A 19287-nucleotide genomic window follows, 5' to 3' on the forward strand; every position below is an offset into this window, starting at 1 on the left:
ATGTCTCTGCTCGTTCTTCCCGGCGGTAGGGTCCAGGGTTATGATGAGAATGGCCGCAAGACATGTTCCTTTGACCTCGTGAGTCATGTGCCACTGAGCTATGGTTCTCTGTTGACGATTCTGATAGCGCGCCATTGCCAAGGGTATTCAGCGTGGACAGCGCCGCTTCAAGACGGTCAACAGCCAGCCACTTGAGTTCTCCGACCTGCCACCTGAAGTCCATGTCGAGATTGCATCGCTCTTGGCCATCGAAGCCGACCCAATCAGTCTGAAGCTCTACCATCCGAAGAGCCAACCTCGCCGCCTTGTTCGAGACACATTCAAGCCAGCATCCAAGGGGCCATCAGATGACGAGGCTGGAGAGGGCGAGACTCAAATGAGCCCCCACTCTGACGCGTCGAGTCTCATGCAGGTCAACAAGTACTTCTACCATACGGTCAAGGCAGTGCTTTATGGCAGCAACCGCTTCGACTTCCATAGTTCGGAGTCGGTTCGCATGCTCAAGAGCCTTGGCAAGATCGGGCCAAGTGCTCTGGTCTTTCTCAAGCACGCCAGTGTCATTCTCGAGGGCTCCAAGAAGGCTAAATGCATGGTGGCGGACTTGAGTGCTTCGCCAATGCTACGCAGCCTCGTCATCGTACACCAGCGCATCAACAAGTGTATCTTCTCGAAGGGGACCTACAGCGTCTCACGCTTGGCTCAGGACATCATGCCATTGATCGACAAGCTCCATGCCAGTCACCGACTCACTCCTCGTAGCTACAAGTTGCAGGATATTGTGTCCCTCCAGGAGTGCCACTGCAAGACTTGCAAGAACACCATCGAGGGCAAAGCCTGCTGCGCTCTCCCCGCGTGTGCCACTGCGCATACCGACTTCGACCGCGAGCTGCGTCAACTCATCGTACAGAAGTACGGTCCGGATGCTTGATTGTACCGGCCCGAATACTTGATTGTATGGTCGCGATGTCTCTTCTGATACGGCTTCCTACTCAACACTCTCCTCTCAGCAGTCACTTTCTTCAACAACACCAAAAGCATCCCACTAGAGACCAACCTCCCCTTACGAACACACTGGTTCCCCCGCCGAATGCCCCTTGATGTGGCTCGCCCTGCACCGGATCTGTCACCCTCGCTTTGATCAAAGCTTCTCCATGCAACTCATATGCATTCGTCAAAGAGCACTTCCTGATGTCAGGATGGATTTCTAGCACCGTTACAGGTGCTGCTGTTGTGGCGGATGCAGAATTTTGTCAGGGGCAAAAATGTAAGACGGTGTATGGAGGCTGCAGCTTGGGTTCAAAAAGTACTTTCTACCATAGCTGTAGGCTAAAAAATTCGAAATCTTTGTCCCTTCTGTTCCTTGGTCACTTTCTGTCGTGGTTTCCTGACCTGTCTCTTGGATGCCTGAGGTTTCATATCAGTCCGTGCTTCGCGCTAGCCTCCACGCCACCCGTTCCTGGCCATCCCATCTCTCACGAGTCTCATCAAGTCCATCGACTACACTTTATCTTCCACGACTACGCTCCTCCTGCAGGATTTAAGTTGCAGACGGCCACTCGTCATGTCCAATTTTGACCAGGAGTGGTGGCTTCTCAACTTTGTTATCGCGAATCGCCGAGCTACTTCGATGACCCGCTTACGCCACGCCGAATCGCAATCGACAGACTGACTGTGAGCATTGAAGTGATGGATCCGCGACAGCTCCTGAATCCGAAGGCCTTTGCCAAAGAAAAGGCAAAGGCCGCGAAAAAGACGCCTAATCATGGTACGTTGTGCTCTGCAACCACCTTCATTGCCAAGCCTTGCTTCACTTCACTTCACTTTGAACAATCGCGCGTGCATCAAATTACGCGTTCTCACATGAAGCCGGCGGCACGTCAAACGATCATGTGCCAGGTTCAACAGCCGAACCACTGTCGTCGTTGAAGCTCAACAAAACACCTCATTTTGATTTCTGCCTTGACTTCCGCACTCGCTCCATGGCTGATCATTACACCCACCCTTGATCAGTACCATCACCCCTTGCACATACCTCCAAGTCTATCACCAAGAGTGGTGACAGGCGCCACTTCATTGCGCGTCTGAAACCAGATCATGGGCTCGTTTGATCGCCCTTTCGAGGCACCTTCCGTGGGCAACGAAAATGACTTCAACCACCTCTCACCGCCCACGGTCGGCGGTTACCAGCAACGGCCGTTTCTGACATTCCCAGGCCCGCAGCAGACTCGCAAGCCGACGAATGCCTCGGACCAAGGGCCACAAGTCCCGCAGGCGTCCTACAATCCACTGGCACTCCTGAATCCAAAAGCCGCCATGGCCAAGACAGTACCTCCTGGCGAAACCGCGCAAGCTCGAGCGGCAGACGCTAACGACACTGAGGTCAACATGGCGCGCATGATCGAGAACCTCAACGGCGTCCAGGAGCGTGATGATGCTCCGATCAAGAAGCGCAAGACTCTTGCCGCGGAAGACGATGAAGAAGAGCGCAAGAAGGCGAAGATTCACTCGACTCAGATTGGTAAAGGCGGCACGATCAGTGAGCACCTTAAGAAGGAGCGTCAGAACATCGCTGCCGATCAGTCTACCGACAACAATGCGATCGATCTTACCAAAGACGATGATGAAGTAGTTGAGCAGGGATCTCGGCAAATCACAACTTCGAAGGCCGAGGAAGACGAAGAGGTCTGCCTTGGGATGTTGGACACCAATTGCAATGTTTTTCGCGTCCCTAGCGCATCCAAAGCAGCAATGAACAGCGTCCCGAAAAGCAGCTGGCCACTGATTCGAGTCACATACCGAAAGGAGAGCGGCCCCGGAAACATCATTGATCTGTACGACCACGCGAACGCAAAATTCGGCAACTTGGATCTCAAAGCAGGCTCGGCCTTAGGCCCGCTGATCGAGGGTCACTCAGTCAACAAGATGCGATTGAAGATGATCTTGCTCAGTCGAAATCGACGAAATGAGTCGCCCGGTATGAAAGTGTCTCAATCGCTGAAGATGGTCGTCACCGTATTCACACCTCGTAAGCTGTCGAAGAGAGTTGGCATGTGGCTCTCGCAGAGGCAGCTCTTCCTCCGCACGCCAACTCAATGGCAAGGCAGGCCAGTCGAGAACCCTCATGATGCCCGCCCGCTTTACACCCCAGCTGCCAACAACAACTCGACCCAGAGGCAGCAAGGCCCAGCAAGTGGGCACCACGTCCAGCGTACTGCTGAAGAGATGCGGCGCGAAGCAGATTCGATGTTCGACAAACTAGCAAAGGAGGAGGATCTGCCAGAAATGGAGAGTAACACGGATATTATCAAGACTTCTTTGATGCCTCACCAGAAGCAAGCGCTCAACTTTTTGCTTACCCACGAGCGCGATGACTATGAAGGCGACGAAATTCCTAGTCACTCACTCTGGAAGTATCGACCAAAGGACAACGGAAAGCCTGCATGGTACCATGTCATTACTGGCCTAGAGGTACACGAGAAACCAGCACCAATTCAAGGTGGTATTTTGGCCGACTCGATGGGTCTCGGCAAGACTTTGAGTATACTGTCACTCATCGCAGCGACGAAACAAGCTGCATCCCGTTTCCGGCAGGAACGACCCAACGAGGCGGACGATCTGGACCGCAACGGCCGTGCCACTCTCATCGTTTGCCCAAAGTCTGTGCTCTCCAATTGGCAAGAGCAGATTGCGACACACACTGTCGCTGGTAGCATGAATTTTTACGTCTATCATGGAACGAATCGTATGCAAGACACGAGCAAGTTGGCCAAGTACGACATCGTGCTCACGTCCTATAACACAGCCGCTTCAGAGTTCAGTGATGGTAATCGAACCAAGAAAGCTCTGAGCAGGATCAATTGGTTCCGTGTTGTGCTTGATGAAGGCCATCAGATTCGTACGCAGACCACAAAAGTTTCGAAGGCCTGCTGTGCTCTTTATGCGCAGCGGCGATGGGCAGTCACGGGCACGCCTGTGCAGAACTCGCTCTACGATCTTGGTGCCTTGATCAAGTTCCTGCGTATTCATCCACTGGACCATCCACAGACATGGACACAATACATCATGTCGCCCTTCAAGAACGGTGACACCAATGTGATCCAACAGCTTCAACTCCTGGTTGGAAGCATCACTCTGCGTCGTGGCAAGCAGACAATTGGCCTACTGGACCGCACAGAAGAGATCACCCGGCTCGAATTCACCGAGGCTGAGCGACACTTGTACAAACAATTTGCAACCACTTGCCGTACCCATTTCCATAATATCACTGGTGGTGGTAACCAGCTGCGTGGCAAGGCCTACGCGCATGTCCTGAAATCTATCGGCCGTTTGCGTGCGATTTGCGCCCACGGCCGAGAGATGTTGACCGAAGAGGACATGAAGGAAATCGAAGGCGACGATCCGAGTAACGCCATTATCCTTGACATTGGAGACGAGCCTGAACTTGCAGATGAGAACGACTTCACTCCTGATAGTCAAGCCTATGGACTGCTCAAGGTTATGCAAGACAGTGAAGTAGACACTTGTGCTTCATGTGCTACCAAGCTCGGCAAGCAGGAGTCACCGGAGGGAGTCGTTGATCTCACAAAAGAAGACAGCGAAGCAAGCTATCAGGCTACTCCAGAGCCAGTCGCCGAGCTGGACGAGGAAGAAAATCTTCTGGGGTATCTGACGAGATGTTTCCATCTGATCTGTCCCAAGTGCGCGCCAGAACATGTCGAGGAGTGCACGAAGAGCATGAATGCTGATCGTTGGCACAAGTGTCCATACGACGAAGCTTACCAGCCAATGGGTATGAAGCCACTCTTCCGCCGCGGACTGGAGCAGCATTTGGACGAGAAAAACCGGACTGAGAATCAGGCGATGGGTGCGAAGTGGGATGCAGACAGCTACGGCGGCCCACATACCAAGGTCCAAGCACTTCTTGCCGACCTCGAAGAGTCTGCCGCCGAGACGCGTGCCCTGCCAGAAGGCGAACCTCCGATCAGATCTGTAGTCTTCAGCGGCTGGACTTCTTACCTGGACCTCATCGAGTATGCCCTCGATCGCCAGGGTATTCGCTACGCACGTCTGGACGGTTCCATGTCAATCAAACAGCGTACAGCTGCAATGGAACAATTCAAGACTGACGAGAACTGCGTGGTCATGCTGGTCTCCATCAAAGCAGGTGGACAAGGTCTCAACTTCACAGCTGCGAACAAGTGTTACGTGATGGAACCCCAATTCAATCCCGGCGTGGAGCAACAGGCCGTCGACCGTGTCCATCGTCTGGGCCAAACACGTGCCGTCTTCATCAAGCACTTCATCATGAATGATTCAATTGAGGAGGGTATTCTGAAGCTGCAGAGAAAGAAAGAGGCTTTGGCTCAGATTTCGATGGACAAGAAGAAGAGTAAGCAGGAAGAGAACAAGGCTCGCATGGACGATCTGAGGGAGCTTTTCAAGTAAAGCAGGGGCGAATGCAATTGCGAGAATGACGTGAAAAGTTGTCGCAGAAAGAAACGCTTTCACATCACGGCTACAGATAGCCACCACGACGTTCAGGGTCGTTTGGTAGTTGTCTTTACGATACCCACGCCAGAGCCGAGTGCCTGGCTAGACCGCAGCTTTTGCGAGGCACAGCGGCCATTAGCATAGACAGGACAGGAGATAATAGAACATGAAATGCGCGTTTTGCTGAGAACCATGCACCGCGTGATTGACAATGCTCTCACAGTACTCATTGACTCTGATACAGATCTCATATTTTTATGCTTCTCAAAAGCATCGCAGACGTTACTACAATACAAGTTTTCTGATTGAAAAAGTTTCCATACATCTGCCCATCCGGCAATTCTCGCCTTGTCACCGGCCGCACGGCCAAACATATCGCAATAGAACAAGGTCGCTAGAGCTGACCGTTCTACAAATCGTGCTTCATGAACCCTTCCGCGTCCTCTCCAACAGGCTCGAATGAGTTGGGGACATCGGTGTCATTTTGTGGCACAGCAGCGACTTCCGGGGTAGGTTCGACATCATCCATGTTCAGGAAATCGTCCATGCCTTCCATTCCCTCCATTCCTTCCATCACTTCAAAAGTGCTCTCAAACTCGTTCGACTCTGGTGCAGTACCCAGGTCTCCGTTGTCTTGCCCGAAGATCGAAGTAGGCTCGGGCTGTTGAGGTGCTTCACTGCCAGCACCAGAGCCGGAAGCTTCAGTGGGTTGGGTAGCTTCCCGCTGCTCAGGAACGGCGTTCTGCTGTTGTGGTTGTTCAGCGCTAGGCTGAGGTTGCTGCAGCTTCATGTTTGCGAATCTGGCTTCTGTCTCACGAACGCGTTTTCGGAACTGCAGTCTGTCGAGGAAAAGCTTTTGGCGGGAACGCTCGATCTCGCGACGCTCTGCCTGAAGGAGCGCTTCCATCTCACTGAATTGTTGCAACTTCAGCTCGAGCTTCTGTAGCTGTAAATTGACAGCTGCAGATACTTGGTTCGTCAATTGTCGTTCAGTGTGCGAGGCGAGAGCAGCTGAGCGAGCAGCAGTCAGGCTCAAGGCTGTTGTCGGCAAGTCGTGTGATGTAGGTGGTTCTCGAGTGGCAAGAGATGTGGTGTCGTCGACGTCCATGCTGTCCTCGCCCTTGACTTCTTGCGGCTGGGCAGATGCATCTGCAGACTTGTCTTTCTCTGCACCGGCAGCTGATGGCGCCTCGGCCTCAATGCGTTGCTTGAGCTGTTTGCGCATCTCCTCAACGCTCTTGCCTGCTGCCTTTGCGGTGGTAGCTGGGTCAGCCAGACCAGCCAGAAAGCCCATGACAGACATGACTGGATTGTCGAATTGGCTGAAAGGTAATCGGCCCCCAGAAAGATATGCCAGGTCCTGAACCCCGACGCCATTTGCCGTAGGTGTCTCTTCCAGATATTTGTCCTCAATCTCCAGCTGCAGGAATTTGAGCACGCATTCCTCTCTCGTCTTGGATCCGACGTGGTCTGCAACCTGTTCCCAGCTATCGTCGAACATTTCCAGACCTTCTAGCAACAGCAGAAGCTCAGCGTCCGTCCATGTCGCCTCCTTGTCACCCACACTACGGTAGTTGTCGTTCTCAAGCTTGACATAGTCGGCAGAGGTGGTCGAGCTGGGGAACCGTCCTTCTTGGAAGCACAAGCTGCAAAGATCATATCGTTGGTCCTTGTTGGGCTTCGGCGTCGTTGCTACGGCGGGTGGATTTTTGGAGTTGTGATACCGCACACGAGTGCAGTCCTTCCCGCAAGAATAGCAGAAATACTGCTTGCCATCCTGTTTGAGGCTCTCTTCAACGCTCTTCTCTCCATTCGCTTCACTGCCCTCTGTCTTCGCAGGTGTGACGTCCTTGCCCTTGTCATCGTAAATGTTTCGTCGCACTTCGAGGTTGAGATCTGCTTTGCCGCCAGCTGCCAATTTTTCGGTGGCTGAGAGCGCCTTGCCCGCTGTCACAGTACTTGCAGCTGGTTGCAGTGGCTGTAACCCGCGTGGGGTATCTGCGGTGATTCGGAAATGGCCCGTAAACGGTGGGCCAATGTTTGAAGGCCGAGTGTCTGGGTCGATCTACAAACCTCGTTAGATGATAAATACTCCATGTTGACGTTAATACACACCTGATAGTTGATGAGACCCCACTGCTCCAGGAACGAGTGGACTCTCATGATCGCGCACACGTCTCCAGCCAAATTCCTTCTGCATGCTGTCACCGTGAGATACTCTGATGGGTTCAAGCGATATGTATTGACCATAAAGTCTCGGTAGTCTTTGTACACAGCTGGGGTCTTGCTGCGATTGCGATTGTTGAAGAACTCGGGCAATGCCTTGCGTTCGAGTGCGTGAATTTCATGCATGTCGAACCAGGCGCTGTAGCTCGGCAAGATGATGGCATGGTTCTGGTCGATAAGATTATTTCGCGCAACCTGTTCCGTCGCAGCTTTGGTTTGTGCTGGCGCAGGTGTAGCTCCCGCCGCAGGAGTCGCGTCGTCCTTAGTGTCGGCCATCTCTTCATCCTCCCCACCCTCTTCAGCGTTCTCGGGTGCGGGCGCATCGGGCGCGTCGAGTGGATTGTCTGATACTGGCGCCGCGTCGTCTGATGTTGGCTTTTCAGCAGCAGGCTGCTCTGCCTTCGCATCGTCCGCGTTTTCAACCATTGACGTGTCTTGATCCTGATTCTGCGATTCCTGCTTGGCGCCTGTCTCGATGGCCTCGTTCTCGGCGTGAATCAGCTCGTCAGATGCCTCTCCAGGGGCATTGGCATCCTCGTTCGCGAATTCGAAGTCCATTGTGGCTGTTTATGGAGGGTGGGATAAAAGTGGGAGCTGTGATGCGCCCAGCCAGCTCTGTCCCCGGACACGAGCCTCTGATGCGCGACAAGAGTGCAGGCCAGTCGCGTATGCTTTGAAAGGCACTTGTGGTATGCTAAGGAGTGTGGAGAGCAGTGTGAAGAGCGCGACTTGATGTCGTGTGGTGGTTCGCGATGCGCTGAGAGGGAGAGACGCGAACGATGCTTGTCGGACGAGTCGGGAGGATGCCGCGCCACGGTGGCCTGAATATGCACAGGCGTCACATAAGGCCCACCTCTGCAGCAACGACCACATGAAACAGGAACGGCCATTTCAGGCGAAGATGGACATCAAAAACATTCATTAGATAGCTATGCCATTCGCTCTCGAAGGCTCATGTGATATATCTCAAAGTACTCGTCGAGCAAAACGTTTGCAGATGTCCTCACGGCGCTTGTTGGTAGTCCGGGGCGTGTTCAATGAAAAGCCTCCGACCTACGAAGTAAGCCATTGTCGAGTTCCTCGTCAAAGCTGACTTCCTCACGTCAGAGCAGACATGCTTCAACGCCCTCTCACGTCGCTTGCGAAGCCTTGTCCCCAACACAAGATATGAAGGCAAGCGCGCCCCTTCAGCTTTTTGTCCCTCTTCCGTGTATCGCGTTTCCAACCTGATACAAGCGCGAGCCGTGGCATAGAATGCTAATGCCAATGTAGCACAACAGACAAACGACCTCCGTTCCAGAACCCATTCTGCCGCATTCGACCTGCGCTGCTGATTCCCGACGGCTGCCCCGCTGAACGCCCGCTTGCAATGTCCCGGTATTTTTCATAAAGAAGGGTTTCCTGTGATGCGTCCTGACGCCGCCCTAGGTAGTTCAGATGGCTCTGTAAATGGAAAATGTGCCAAGTTCGGCAATATGCTATAATATGCCTGAATCCTTCAGTGCGTTCTGCAAAATGGTCTCTTTTACTGCAGCAAAAACAAGGCGAATGTTGGAGGTATCCGTGGCTTGTGTAAGGCTAAACGGCTATTAGTATGTTTTCACAAATCTTTCCAGGACGAGACACTCACTGAGGATACAAATTTAAATGTGCCCGGTTGACCTGATTGAATCGCCATAATAGATATTTCGCAGCGCGATTCACATCGTTTCCGCCGGAATAGTCCGGAAAGTAGTTTCCGAGCGGTGATTTGGCCAGCTTGGCTCGGAACAGATCCACCTTGTTCAAAAACAGGATGATGGATGTCCGCATAAACCACCTCGAGTTTACCACTGAGTCGAACAGAACCAAAGATTCCATCATCCGATTTTGGCTGCTCTCTTCCAGCAGGACCTGATCATATTCAGATAATGCCACGCAGAATATTATTGACGTGACATTCTCGAAGCAGTGGATCCATTTCTTTCGTTCGCTACGCTGGCCGCCGACGTCGAACATATGTATGCTGAGCTGGCCCATTTGGAATCTGGTCTCATAGATACCAGTGGTTTTTGTTCGTGCCCGCAGTACATCAGCTTCGGTGGGAATATAATCGGGTGCTGATATTCTCGTGACTTCGTCAAAGAAACTGTATATCGATTAGCATAAACACTCCAAAGGCGGATACTTCCTCATACTAAGGCGCCGAGTCCATGAGGTAGAACTCGTTCCCGTGCGCGTCCAACAGAGATGCGATGCAGGGATCTTTCCATATGCTTGCAATGGCTTCTCCTACGCGTTGGTCCAGCGCCTGTTGCGGATCCGGATCGACTGTGTACTCCATTATGTAGTCAGTCAATTCCCGATTTGCCGGGTCTTCGACCTCGATCTCGAACTGGCGCATAGCACCAACCAAAGCCTTTGCGCAGTCCACAAGGTTCTTGTAAATGGTATGGCGATAGAGCGCCAATTCGTCCACTGAATATCCATTCTGATGTATGATTTTCATTTGTTTGACGATTGTACTCTTCCCGCTCTCGCCGGATCCTACACAAAGTCAGTGCGCGGTCTATCAATGCCCCAAATGCTGTTGTCGTACCCAGAAGTAATATCTTGCATTCTCGACGTAGCTTCTTTGAGTCCTCCTCAAGCGTTCGGTCGATCGCCTGACTGCGCTTCTTCTGTTCCCCATCTTGGGCATCACCGCTGCTCATACACGCGCCCATGGCGATGCAAGTCGGGATAGCCCGACGGCTCCAGCGAGCTCAGGCGATTACAAGGACGACCCCAAACCGCTGTCGGTGGTGAGGCCAGCTCCGGCAGTGCAGATGTGCAGCTCTGCGCGTGGTTACGCTCGTGCGAGTAGTGCTCTCAATAGTTGACTATGGCAAATGTGGAGAGGTGCAGCGTGTGGAATGCGGCCAGCAAGCGCGCGCGGCTTGTTCGCTCGGTGGCTTCGGGTCCTTTGTGTCCTGGTGATCGTGCTCGATGCGGCGGCGGTGCGCCAAGCGGACGGCGCGACGTCGACAGCGCAGCAGGCGAGATGACGAGGAGCCGGTCGGTGGTGAGGATGGGTCGCAGGCGATGCAGCTGCAGTGGTGCAGCGTCGGCGGGATCGCGCAAGGTGTCGCAGGCGGAGCGGCAGCTGGTTGGGCACGGTGATGATGTCGATGCAGCTCCGATCTCCAGACGGACGGTATGGCGCACAGACGGCAGATGGGCTGCGTGAGGCGGCTTCCTGCGGCGCGCGAAGTGGCGGCCCTGAAGCACGCCGGCGGAGTCGAGGGTAGAGTGGAGTGCCTTCGGCGGCGAGGCTGCGTTCGAAGGGCGAGGGAGGATGTACGACGTCGGTGTGAAGGTCTGCAATGCCTAATAATGCCTGTGCTCGGTAACTCAATCACGACTAACCAAGGTGGAGACGGCGCAGATCTGGGCGTTCTCACAGACTGCACAGCGAGCGCTAGATACCGGCGCGCCACGTTAAGCGGAGAAAAGAACGTGGTCAACACTCTGGCAACCTCTTGCGCCACGGCTTGCTGCATCAACGAACGAGCCTGTGCAAACTACTCCATTGCAATGCCGGGGTGCGATCCCGACGACCACCCCAGGCACTGTCATCACGAAACACAGGCACTGCTATTGCGGCTGGCCGTAGGCCGTAGGCCGCGAATCCGAGCATGTCTTGATCCTGAACGTCGACTTGTCGTATCCCAACCACGCCACACCGAGGGCTCATCGCGTCTCGCCCTCGCCCACGCCCAGTCCGTTATCACAGTACATTATTCTCGCCGCCATGTGGACTCATTGCAGCTGCGCCTACGGGTTTCGTATCCACTGACCTTTTCACGGCCTCGCGTGCCGCTAGTAGCATAGCACATCGTCTGCTATGAGCACGCGACAACCGTGACGCCGCACGTGTCAGACAGTACGTACCCGTCGCCTAGGTGCGGTTCGGCGAGCGGCGGAACAAGCCCTTTTTCGCAATGGCTACTGTTCCCAGAAATGAAGTTTCGAGCAGCAAGCTTCAGGTGTGTACTTCGAAGCCAGGGCATCGCACAATGGCATCACTGCTGCCGGCAGATGAGCGTTTCTTGCGGCAAGAGTGGCAGCAAGCAGGTAAGAAGTGGGAGCCCGGCGATTTCACGAATGGGGAAAATTCCACGCCCAAAGGTCCCAATCCACGTGCTCTGCGCATGCACTGCACTGCATTGCACATGCACTCCGACCCGGCGAGTGCGCTACTCGCACATGTGTGGAATTGTTGCAACAGGCGGTCACTGAGTCGCGATGGGCGAAAAGTTTAATGCATCCGCACACTGCCTGGGACAGCCCTCGACATAGCAGCTGGTCTGACGCAGGGCACATCAAGGACCAGCAGCAGCGTCAGGACTGGCAGCCTGATAAGTGAGTGTATGGCAGGCAGTGGCGGCGTGGAGGAGGCGGGTGTGGGACGTGGAGAGGCAAAGCAGATGAGGGGCAGCGCTGAAATTCTCGTCATGTAGCAACGCAGCGGCCATGGGGGCCTTGGTGTGTTTGCGCCAGCAGCAATGATATCACAGCCTGGCCTGGCGAACGTAAGAGATAGAGCCCGTGAGGTTGCAAAGTCGAGCGATTAGTGGTTATGGATGTTGGCCCGGTCGGCACCTTTCTGGATAACTCGCAAGCGCGCTGAAGGCCTGTTGCTATGACGTTGCAGTGATTCCGACGATTCTGCAAACAAGAGCGGCAAGCCGTCCGCACACCAGCGCGACGAGGAGCCAAAAACGTGGTCGCCATCGTGCCGTGTCCCTCAGCCTCACAATCCTCCCCCTCCGACACTCCCTCTGCCTCCGCATCCGCGTGCCAGTGGCAATCCATCGTGAGCGCGACGAGCTTCTGAAGAGCTTTTGACGGCCCGTGAGCCTGCGATCGATCTTCGATCGACCTAACTTGCACGCGAGAGCGGCTCAAAGACGACTTCGTTGCTGGTGCAATTCCCAACTGCCACAACACCGCCATACAAAGGAACTTTGTGCTGCCACACACAAACACCGAGTGCGCCATCCATCACCAGCGTGGTCCGAGGCAGTCGCGCAAGGAACGTGCAACTTCAGTCGCTCTGCTCTACTTCCCCCCAGCCGCTACCGTCCCCGCTACTCGATCGCCCTGCGACGACCTACGACACCCGCCGAAGCCGCCAACACCCTTCCACCCCACCCCACCAACTTGATTCGAGAGCAAAACCACCTTCACCATGGCGGAATTCGTGCGTGCTCAGATCTTCGGCACGACCTTCGAGATCACGAGCAGGTGCGTCGCAAGAGCTCGAAGGCAACGCCACAGAGGCGTCTGCGCACCAAGAGTCGCGATGTGCGAGGACTGACACTCGCCTAGATATACGGACTTGCAACCCGTGGGCATGGGAGCCTTTGGGCTCGTATGGTGCGTACTTGGGAACAACAGCGAAAGTGCCAGGGCCAGACCACTGACCAGCACTTAGCTCGGCCAAGGATCAGCTCACAGGACAGGCCGTTGCTGTGAAGAAGATAATGAAGCCTTTCAGCACACCAGTCTTGTCCAAGCGTACATACCGAGAGCTCAAGCTGCTCAAGCACCTGAAGCACGAAAATGTACGCTCCCTTCCCCGCTCCTGCGGCACGGTTGCGCGCATACTCACTACGCCCAGGTCATTTCTCTCAGCGACATCTTCATCTCGCCTCTAGAGGATATGTATGTCGGTAAGTCAACCCTGACCACAAACTTGGCTTATTCTCTTCTCACAGTTATTTTGTGACCGAATTGCTCGGGACCGATCTCCACCGCCTCCTTACCTCGCGCCCATTGGAGAAGCAATTCATTCAGTACTTTCTGTACCAAATACTCGTGAGTTGCCCTGTTCCTGTTTTCGAGCACAGAGCTGACTCCTGCAGCGTGGTCTCAAATACGTCCATTCCGCCGGCGTCGTGCACCGTGATTTGAAGCCCTCGAACATTCTTGTGAACGAGAACTGCGACCTAAAGATCTGCGACTTCGGTCTTGCCCGCATCCAAGATCCGCAAATGACCGGATACGTTTCCACGAGGTATTACAGAGCACCCGAAATCATGCTCACATGGCAAAAGTATGACGTGGAGGTGGACATCTGGAGTGCAGGCTGCATTTTCGCGGAGATGCTGGAAGGCAAGCCATTGTTCCCTGGCAAGGACCACGTCAACCAGTTCTCGATCATCACAGAACTTCTGGGTACACCTCCAGACGATGTTATTTCTACCATCTGCAGCGAGAATGTGAGCAGCTCCAAATTAAGTATGCGAGGCAGACTGCTGACCCAATGCCCTAGACTCTGAGATTCGTACAATCTCTACCCAAGCGTGAGCGCCAACCACTGAAGAACAAATTCAAGAACGCCGATCCTCAAGGTAAGCAAGAACGATAAAGAACCTCTAACAACACACTCACTAACGCGCCCAGCCATCGAACTACTTGAGCGTATGCTTGTCTTCGATCCTCGAAAACGTGTCAAGGCGGGCGAAGCACTCGCCGATCCATATCTCGCCCCGTACCACGACCCTACAGACGAGCCTGAAGCGGAAGAGAAGTTTGACTGGTCGTTCAATGATGCCGACCTTCCAGTGGACACATGGAAAATCATGATGTACGGCTAAGCAGACTCAAAAAGGTACTGGAACAGACGCTGACGATGACTTTGCTTAGGTACTCGGAGATCCTCGACTACCACAATGTTGACCAAGGCAACGAGGCCACGGCTGCAGGCGGTCTGACCGAGAACGGAGCTGCTTAGAAAGAAGTCACGACATCAATGAAAGCATAGGGCGGTGCACAGGCGTCCGGGAGTCGGAACGACATGATCCCACGTACCAGCCAGTAATGATATCAGCGGGAGGCAGGGTGCCTATGTCATATGTGTGCGACAGAAGTCAGCCGGCGCTACTTAGCAGGACCAGTTTGGATGCAGTGAGGGGTGGAGTAAGTTTTGACGCGGTGAGATATCAAGTCTCACGCAGCGAAGGAGGCCTTTTGTCACAGCAACGCACCAGAAGTGCTGCAGAGCTGCTTCCCAGTCTCTGCGGCATCCGTACCCTAGATCACATTCAACAACGCAATTGCGCATCGCCTTACATAAAACGATACACGTGGTGATAGAAAGAATTACCAGACAGTCACACAGCCATCAGTAACTATGTCTCATCGACCACAAAGAACAACGATTTGAACATCACTGCAAATGTGGATTTGATCGTCCTCTCTTTTCTCGGAGCGCGTGAGGGCCGGCCTCGGCTCAGACACCCTCTAAGCCGAGAAACGGCATGACATGACGACTTTCTACAGCTCTACCACCTCGCTGTGATCGCAGCAAACCACAACACAATACCGCCAACATGGTTGCACCATTACGGAATGGCGTCCTGCGACAAGCAGCGACTTGCCTTCGCCAGCAACGCAGTACGCCCTCAATTCGACCAATGTCCCGCGAAGCATTGCGCCGCCTGGCATCGACACTTGCGATCCTCGAACAACGCGAAGGCAAGCTGAATATGTCATCCCTGGCTTCAATCTCGGCTGCACAGAAACTGGGAGGTAGCATACATGGCTTCGTGGCAGGCTCCAATATCAAGTCGGTGGCCGACGAGGCCTCCAAGGTCGACGGACTGGAAAAGGTGATCTACGTCGAGAACGGCGCATACGACAAAGGCCTCCCCGAGAATTTTGCTCCTCTTCTGGTCGAGAACATCAAAAAGGGTGGATACACACATGTGCTGGCTGGACATTCTGCCTTTGGGAAGAACCTCATGCCGCGCGTGGCTGCGCTACTTGACGTGCAGCAGATCAGCGACATCACGGACATTGAGGGCGAGGACACATTTGTCAGGCCAATCTATGCTGGAAATGCAATCCTGACTGTGCAAAGTCAAGACGAAGTTAAGGTGGTGACAGTGCGAGGCACAGCTTTCCCGGCAGGTGCAGCTGAGGGCGGATCGGCTGCTGTTGAAGAGGGTACTGACCCAAAGGCGGAATGCCCTACAGAATGGGTGTCTGAGGATCTGGCCAAGAGTGACCGCCCAGATCTGGCTACAGCAGAAAAGGTGGTCAGTGGTGGGCGCGGTTTGAAGAGCAAGGAGGAGTTCGATAAATTGATGCCACCGCTCGCTGATGCTCTCGGTGCCGCTATCGGAGCCAGTCGAGCAGCTGTTGATTCTGGATTCGCAGACAACAGTCTGCAGGTTGGACAGACTGGAAAGAACGTCGCACCACAGCTATATCTCTGCGCTGGTATCTCCGGTGCCATTCAACATTTGGCTGGCATGAAGGATTCGAAGGTGATTGCAGCGATCAACAAAGACCCAGATGCGCCTATTTTCCAGGTGGCGGATGTCGGGCTCGTGGGGGATCTGTTCGAAAAGGTGCCAGAATTGACCGAAAAGCTTAAGAGCTCGTAGACTAGCGACGAGTGATTATACCAGAAAGTGAGGCGTTTGTGGAGCCGACAGGTATGGAAATGCGATCTGTACTGCTCATCTAGCAGATCCTGGCACATTGTATAGTTCGTGCAACGAATATGCTTTCTTTTACCCGCTATTGAGAACATGCCGAGCAGCTTTCAAGGTGATGCTTACTGTGCCACGATGGCAGCGATCGTGTAGCAGAGGATCTCGCCCTATCGTGTGACTCTTTTCCGTATCATCATCATCGGATCAATGTCTCGTGAGTCTTGGCGCATCACCCGCACCAGACCAGACCTGCATGCAGCGGCAGACCCTTGGAGGTATGCGCTGGTCGTGCATATGGCATCGCGTTGCTCCGCTATACGTACAGATTGATTGCGCTCGGCATTGACATACAAAGAGCACAACGATGAGGTTCCTCGTCGCCGAGCCACGAGATTACGCCGGCCCTCTCCCATCTACCCAAGGGATTTAGACTGCGAGCCGTTGGTTCTGAGGAGAAGGTCACCGGACTGCACCAGAAACCTACATTGACCCTCTTTATGCTTTCCACTCTCCTCGCAGGACTGGTCTCGTAAGCTTGTGCTGGCACATGGGCAGTTCGGAAGCGGGAGAGGAGCAGCCATGGCGACGCCGACACCACCACAAATTTCCAGAAGCGGCAGCCCACGACCTCGAGAAAGCGATTTCAAGCCTCTAGTCTGTGTCGTAGACTTCAACCACCACCGCGGACCCGAAATCGAGCATTGGCTGGGTGCAGAAGATGGCGTCGATCCCGCAGTCTCGAACGACTGGGGCCTCATACCGTACATGGCGTTGCCGGACGGCGCTCACCAGAATGAGGAGGAGTTCTCGTATTTCACATTAGTACACAAGGGGAGCACGACGGCTGAGGGGAAAGATGTCGAGCCAACATCTGTCTTCGGGATATCGTGCATGCACCAGATCGACTCCAGCTCCTTGACATGGAAAAGTGAGGAAGTTACAAGAAGTGCTGTACAAAAGGCTGTTGTGGTGATCACAGACCGACCAGAGGGATTCAGCGCGCTCCGGGAGAAACTGAGTGCTGTGACAAGAGCGTGGTTTGCCCAGAAAGATTTCAGAGATCTAGACATACTCCAGGTGGGTTAGTGGAAACTGTGGTAGGTCTAGGATCAGTAAGTGTGCTGACAGCCTGAACAGCGCTTTCAGGAGAACCTCACGGAAGAGATCAACAGGAGCGAGGATGAGAGAGATCAATACTTCGGCTTGAGCTTGCGAGAGCTCCTGCATACCTTCAAGTGGCAGACCTTGGTCATGCTGAAGTGCATGCTGTTGCAGCAGAAGGTCCGCCTGCCTGCTCCTGTACCTGCATTCCAATATCTGAGCTGACAACGTACTGTAGATCCTATTCTTCGGCTCCCACTGCGAGCGAGTCTGCCAGGCACAGTTCTCGTTGATCTCCCTGATACCGGGTTTAGTTCGCAGCCTACGCGATTGCGCAGACCCGGCTATGGATCGGTATGCGGAGACATTGCAGAAATCGGATTCTGTCCGTACAAGCAATCGAGCATCCCTGCTTGCATATATTGGTTTGCCACTGCAACTGTTCGGCAAAGGGTCTATGTTTGGTCCATATACTCCTCTGCAACAGCTTGACATGATCACGGATGCTAACACGCAGAGCTATGTGGTGGGCAGCACTAACAGTCTGCTCCTGCAACAGAAAGACAAGTATTGTGACTTACTGGTCAACTTGGACGAGGATACGGCACAAGTGCTGAACCCGGCATTGAAGAATGCCTTGACATTGACCACCGCCGATCGAAGATGGGTAGACTTCCTCACACAATCGGTGAACGAAACGTGGGATGCGTTTGATCCATCTCGTCCGACAACGCACGGGTACGCGGGTAGCGAGGAGTTCATCAGACTGCAATTTGAAGAATATCTGATTGCTCTGCTGTCGGCGACAAAGTATCATCAGTATATGGCTACGCACAAAGATGGCGATCCGAAACTGCTTCTTGCGGATGTCGAGGGCGACCCGGCCTCAGAATTCTCTCTGGCGTTTGTGGAGGCATGGGAACAATCAGAAAACTACAAAGTCTGGAACAAAACCGCTGACAGCCAACTCTTCGACATTGTCGAACCTCGTCATCCAATGGCAGGTGGTCTGACAATAGAGGATGTACAACGCCGCCTCGCTGTGCAAATATCTGAATTGCACCTCGACGAACGCTTCAGCCAGACAAGAGAAGTGGTTGGCAAACGCTTGGCAGACGGCAGGACGCATGTAACGAGCGCATTCAATCGCGTCTGGGCTGACATTGAGGCCATGCGAGAAGCGCAACGAAAACGAACCGAGGATGCCAGAGCTGCTGCCGCAGCTGCAAATCCCCAAGATGGCGACCCAAGCAAAACTGATCGTCCGGATGCGCAAAAGGCACAAGCTAGCGTAGCTGCCGCAAGCCAGCGGGCAGGCGCATATCTTAGCTCATGGGGAACGTGGGCAGCCGAGAAGAAGAAGTCATGGTATGCGCAACGCAGCACAAGTGGTAATCAGGAAGCGGCGGCGGCGAACACTGCTGCACCAGCGAAAGAGGCGCCGGCGCCATCGTCCTATGCGATCAGAAACTCGATGCCCTCCGGAGGCCTTCGTGAATTGAAGCTCAATCGCTCAAACACGGGCGACGAAAAGATCTCATCTCCTCCGAGGAACCGACCACGAGTAACGACTGTGAGCGAACTGTCTGTTAATGGTACGGCGAAGGCCGAGAAGCCAGTGTCATCGGAGTGACCTGTATATACATAGTTTGTCGCTCGTACGAATTGAGCAGGATCTCACTAATGTGCAGTGGGCGGCATTCTGGAGCGTTTTGGAACATACAGCATCAGCACAGCTTGCAACGGAACAATCGACCACATTAGTCAATGCGCACGCGAGCAGGTTGAGTACTATTGTGCTGGAGATGTGTTTGTAGCAGAGCCAAAACGCATATCCTCGACTCCATGCTGATCTGGGGGGTTGCCCCGTGGGCTTGAACTGGTCATCAATATGTTCATATTGTTGATCTACGTGATCTTCACGGCTCAGAAGGCATGTCCGAGGTCCTGTGCTGGGATTTAGATTGCTTGTGAGTGCAAGGGTGTGCAGTTCACGCCAAGA

The 19287-nt window shown here is 53.9% G+C and overlaps 7 protein-coding genes across 7 annotated transcripts; 5 read left to right on the top strand and 2 right to left on the bottom strand.

The window, feature by feature from the left end:
* RHO25_004979 (uncharacterized protein) lies at positions 1 to 928 on the top strand (the record flags this gene model as incomplete). The annotated part of the gene is made up of 2 exons (XM_023595887.2): positions 1 to 78; positions 128 to 928. The coding sequence occupies 2 exons, from the start codon at positions 1 to 3 to the stop codon at positions 926 to 928; spliced, it is 879 nt and encodes a 292-aa protein (XP_023457197.1).
* A 1166-nt stretch (positions 929 to 2094) lies between these two features.
* Positions 2095 to 5445, top strand: RHO25_004980 (uncharacterized protein; the record flags this gene model as incomplete). Its single annotated transcript, XM_023595888.2, has 1 exon — positions 2095 to 5445. One exon carries the CDS (start codon positions 2095 to 2097, stop codon positions 5443 to 5445), a length of 3351 nt encoding a protein of 1116 aa, XP_023457196.2.
* Positions 5446 to 5899: 454 nt separating this feature from the next.
* RHO25_004981 (uncharacterized protein) lies at positions 5900 to 8274 on the bottom strand (the record flags this gene model as incomplete). The annotated part of the gene is made up of 2 exons (XM_023595889.2): positions 5900 to 7555; positions 7606 to 8274. 2 exons carry the CDS (start codon positions 8272 to 8274, stop codon positions 5900 to 5902), a joined length of 2325 nt encoding a protein of 774 aa, XP_023456456.1.
* A 920-nt stretch (positions 8275 to 9194) lies between these two features.
* GNA3 (G protein alpha subunit) lies at positions 9195 to 10421 on the bottom strand (the record flags this gene model as incomplete). Its single annotated transcript, XM_023595890.2, has 4 exons — positions 9195 to 9294; positions 9347 to 9844; positions 9894 to 10242; positions 10295 to 10421. The coding sequence occupies 4 exons, from the start codon at positions 10419 to 10421 to the stop codon at positions 9195 to 9197; spliced, it is 1074 nt and encodes a 357-aa protein (XP_023456457.1).
* Positions 10422 to 12928: 2507 nt separating this feature from the next.
* HOG1 (MAPK protein hog1) lies at positions 12929 to 14476 on the top strand (the record flags this gene model as incomplete). Its single annotated transcript, XM_023595891.2, has 9 exons — positions 12929 to 12984; positions 13069 to 13116; positions 13175 to 13304; positions 13361 to 13404; positions 13458 to 13557; positions 13605 to 13961; positions 14015 to 14093; positions 14146 to 14329; positions 14389 to 14476. 9 exons carry the CDS (start codon positions 12929 to 12931, stop codon positions 14474 to 14476), a joined length of 1086 nt encoding a protein of 361 aa, XP_023456454.1.
* A 598-nt stretch (positions 14477 to 15074) lies between these two features.
* RHO25_004984 (uncharacterized protein) lies at positions 15075 to 16133 on the top strand (the record flags this gene model as incomplete). The annotated part of the gene is made up of 1 exon (XM_023595892.2): positions 15075 to 16133. The coding sequence occupies one exon, from the start codon at positions 15075 to 15077 to the stop codon at positions 16131 to 16133; it is 1059 nt and encodes a 352-aa protein (XP_023456455.1).
* Positions 16134 to 16763: 630 nt separating this feature from the next.
* Positions 16764 to 18918, top strand: RHO25_004985 (uncharacterized protein; the record flags this gene model as incomplete). The annotated part of the gene is made up of 3 exons (XM_023595893.2): positions 16764 to 17261; positions 17322 to 17465; positions 17524 to 18918. The coding sequence occupies 3 exons, from the start codon at positions 16764 to 16766 to the stop codon at positions 18916 to 18918; spliced, it is 2037 nt and encodes a 678-aa protein (XP_023456460.1).
* Between the last annotated feature and the right edge of the window lie 369 nt (positions 18919 to 19287).

The sequence above is a fragment of the Cercospora beticola genome, chromosome 3 (genome assembly GCF_033473495.1).
Source record: "Cercospora beticola chromosome 3, complete sequence".
Lineage (NCBI taxonomy): Eukaryota > Fungi > Ascomycota > Dothideomycetes > Mycosphaerellales > Mycosphaerellaceae > Cercospora > Cercospora beticola.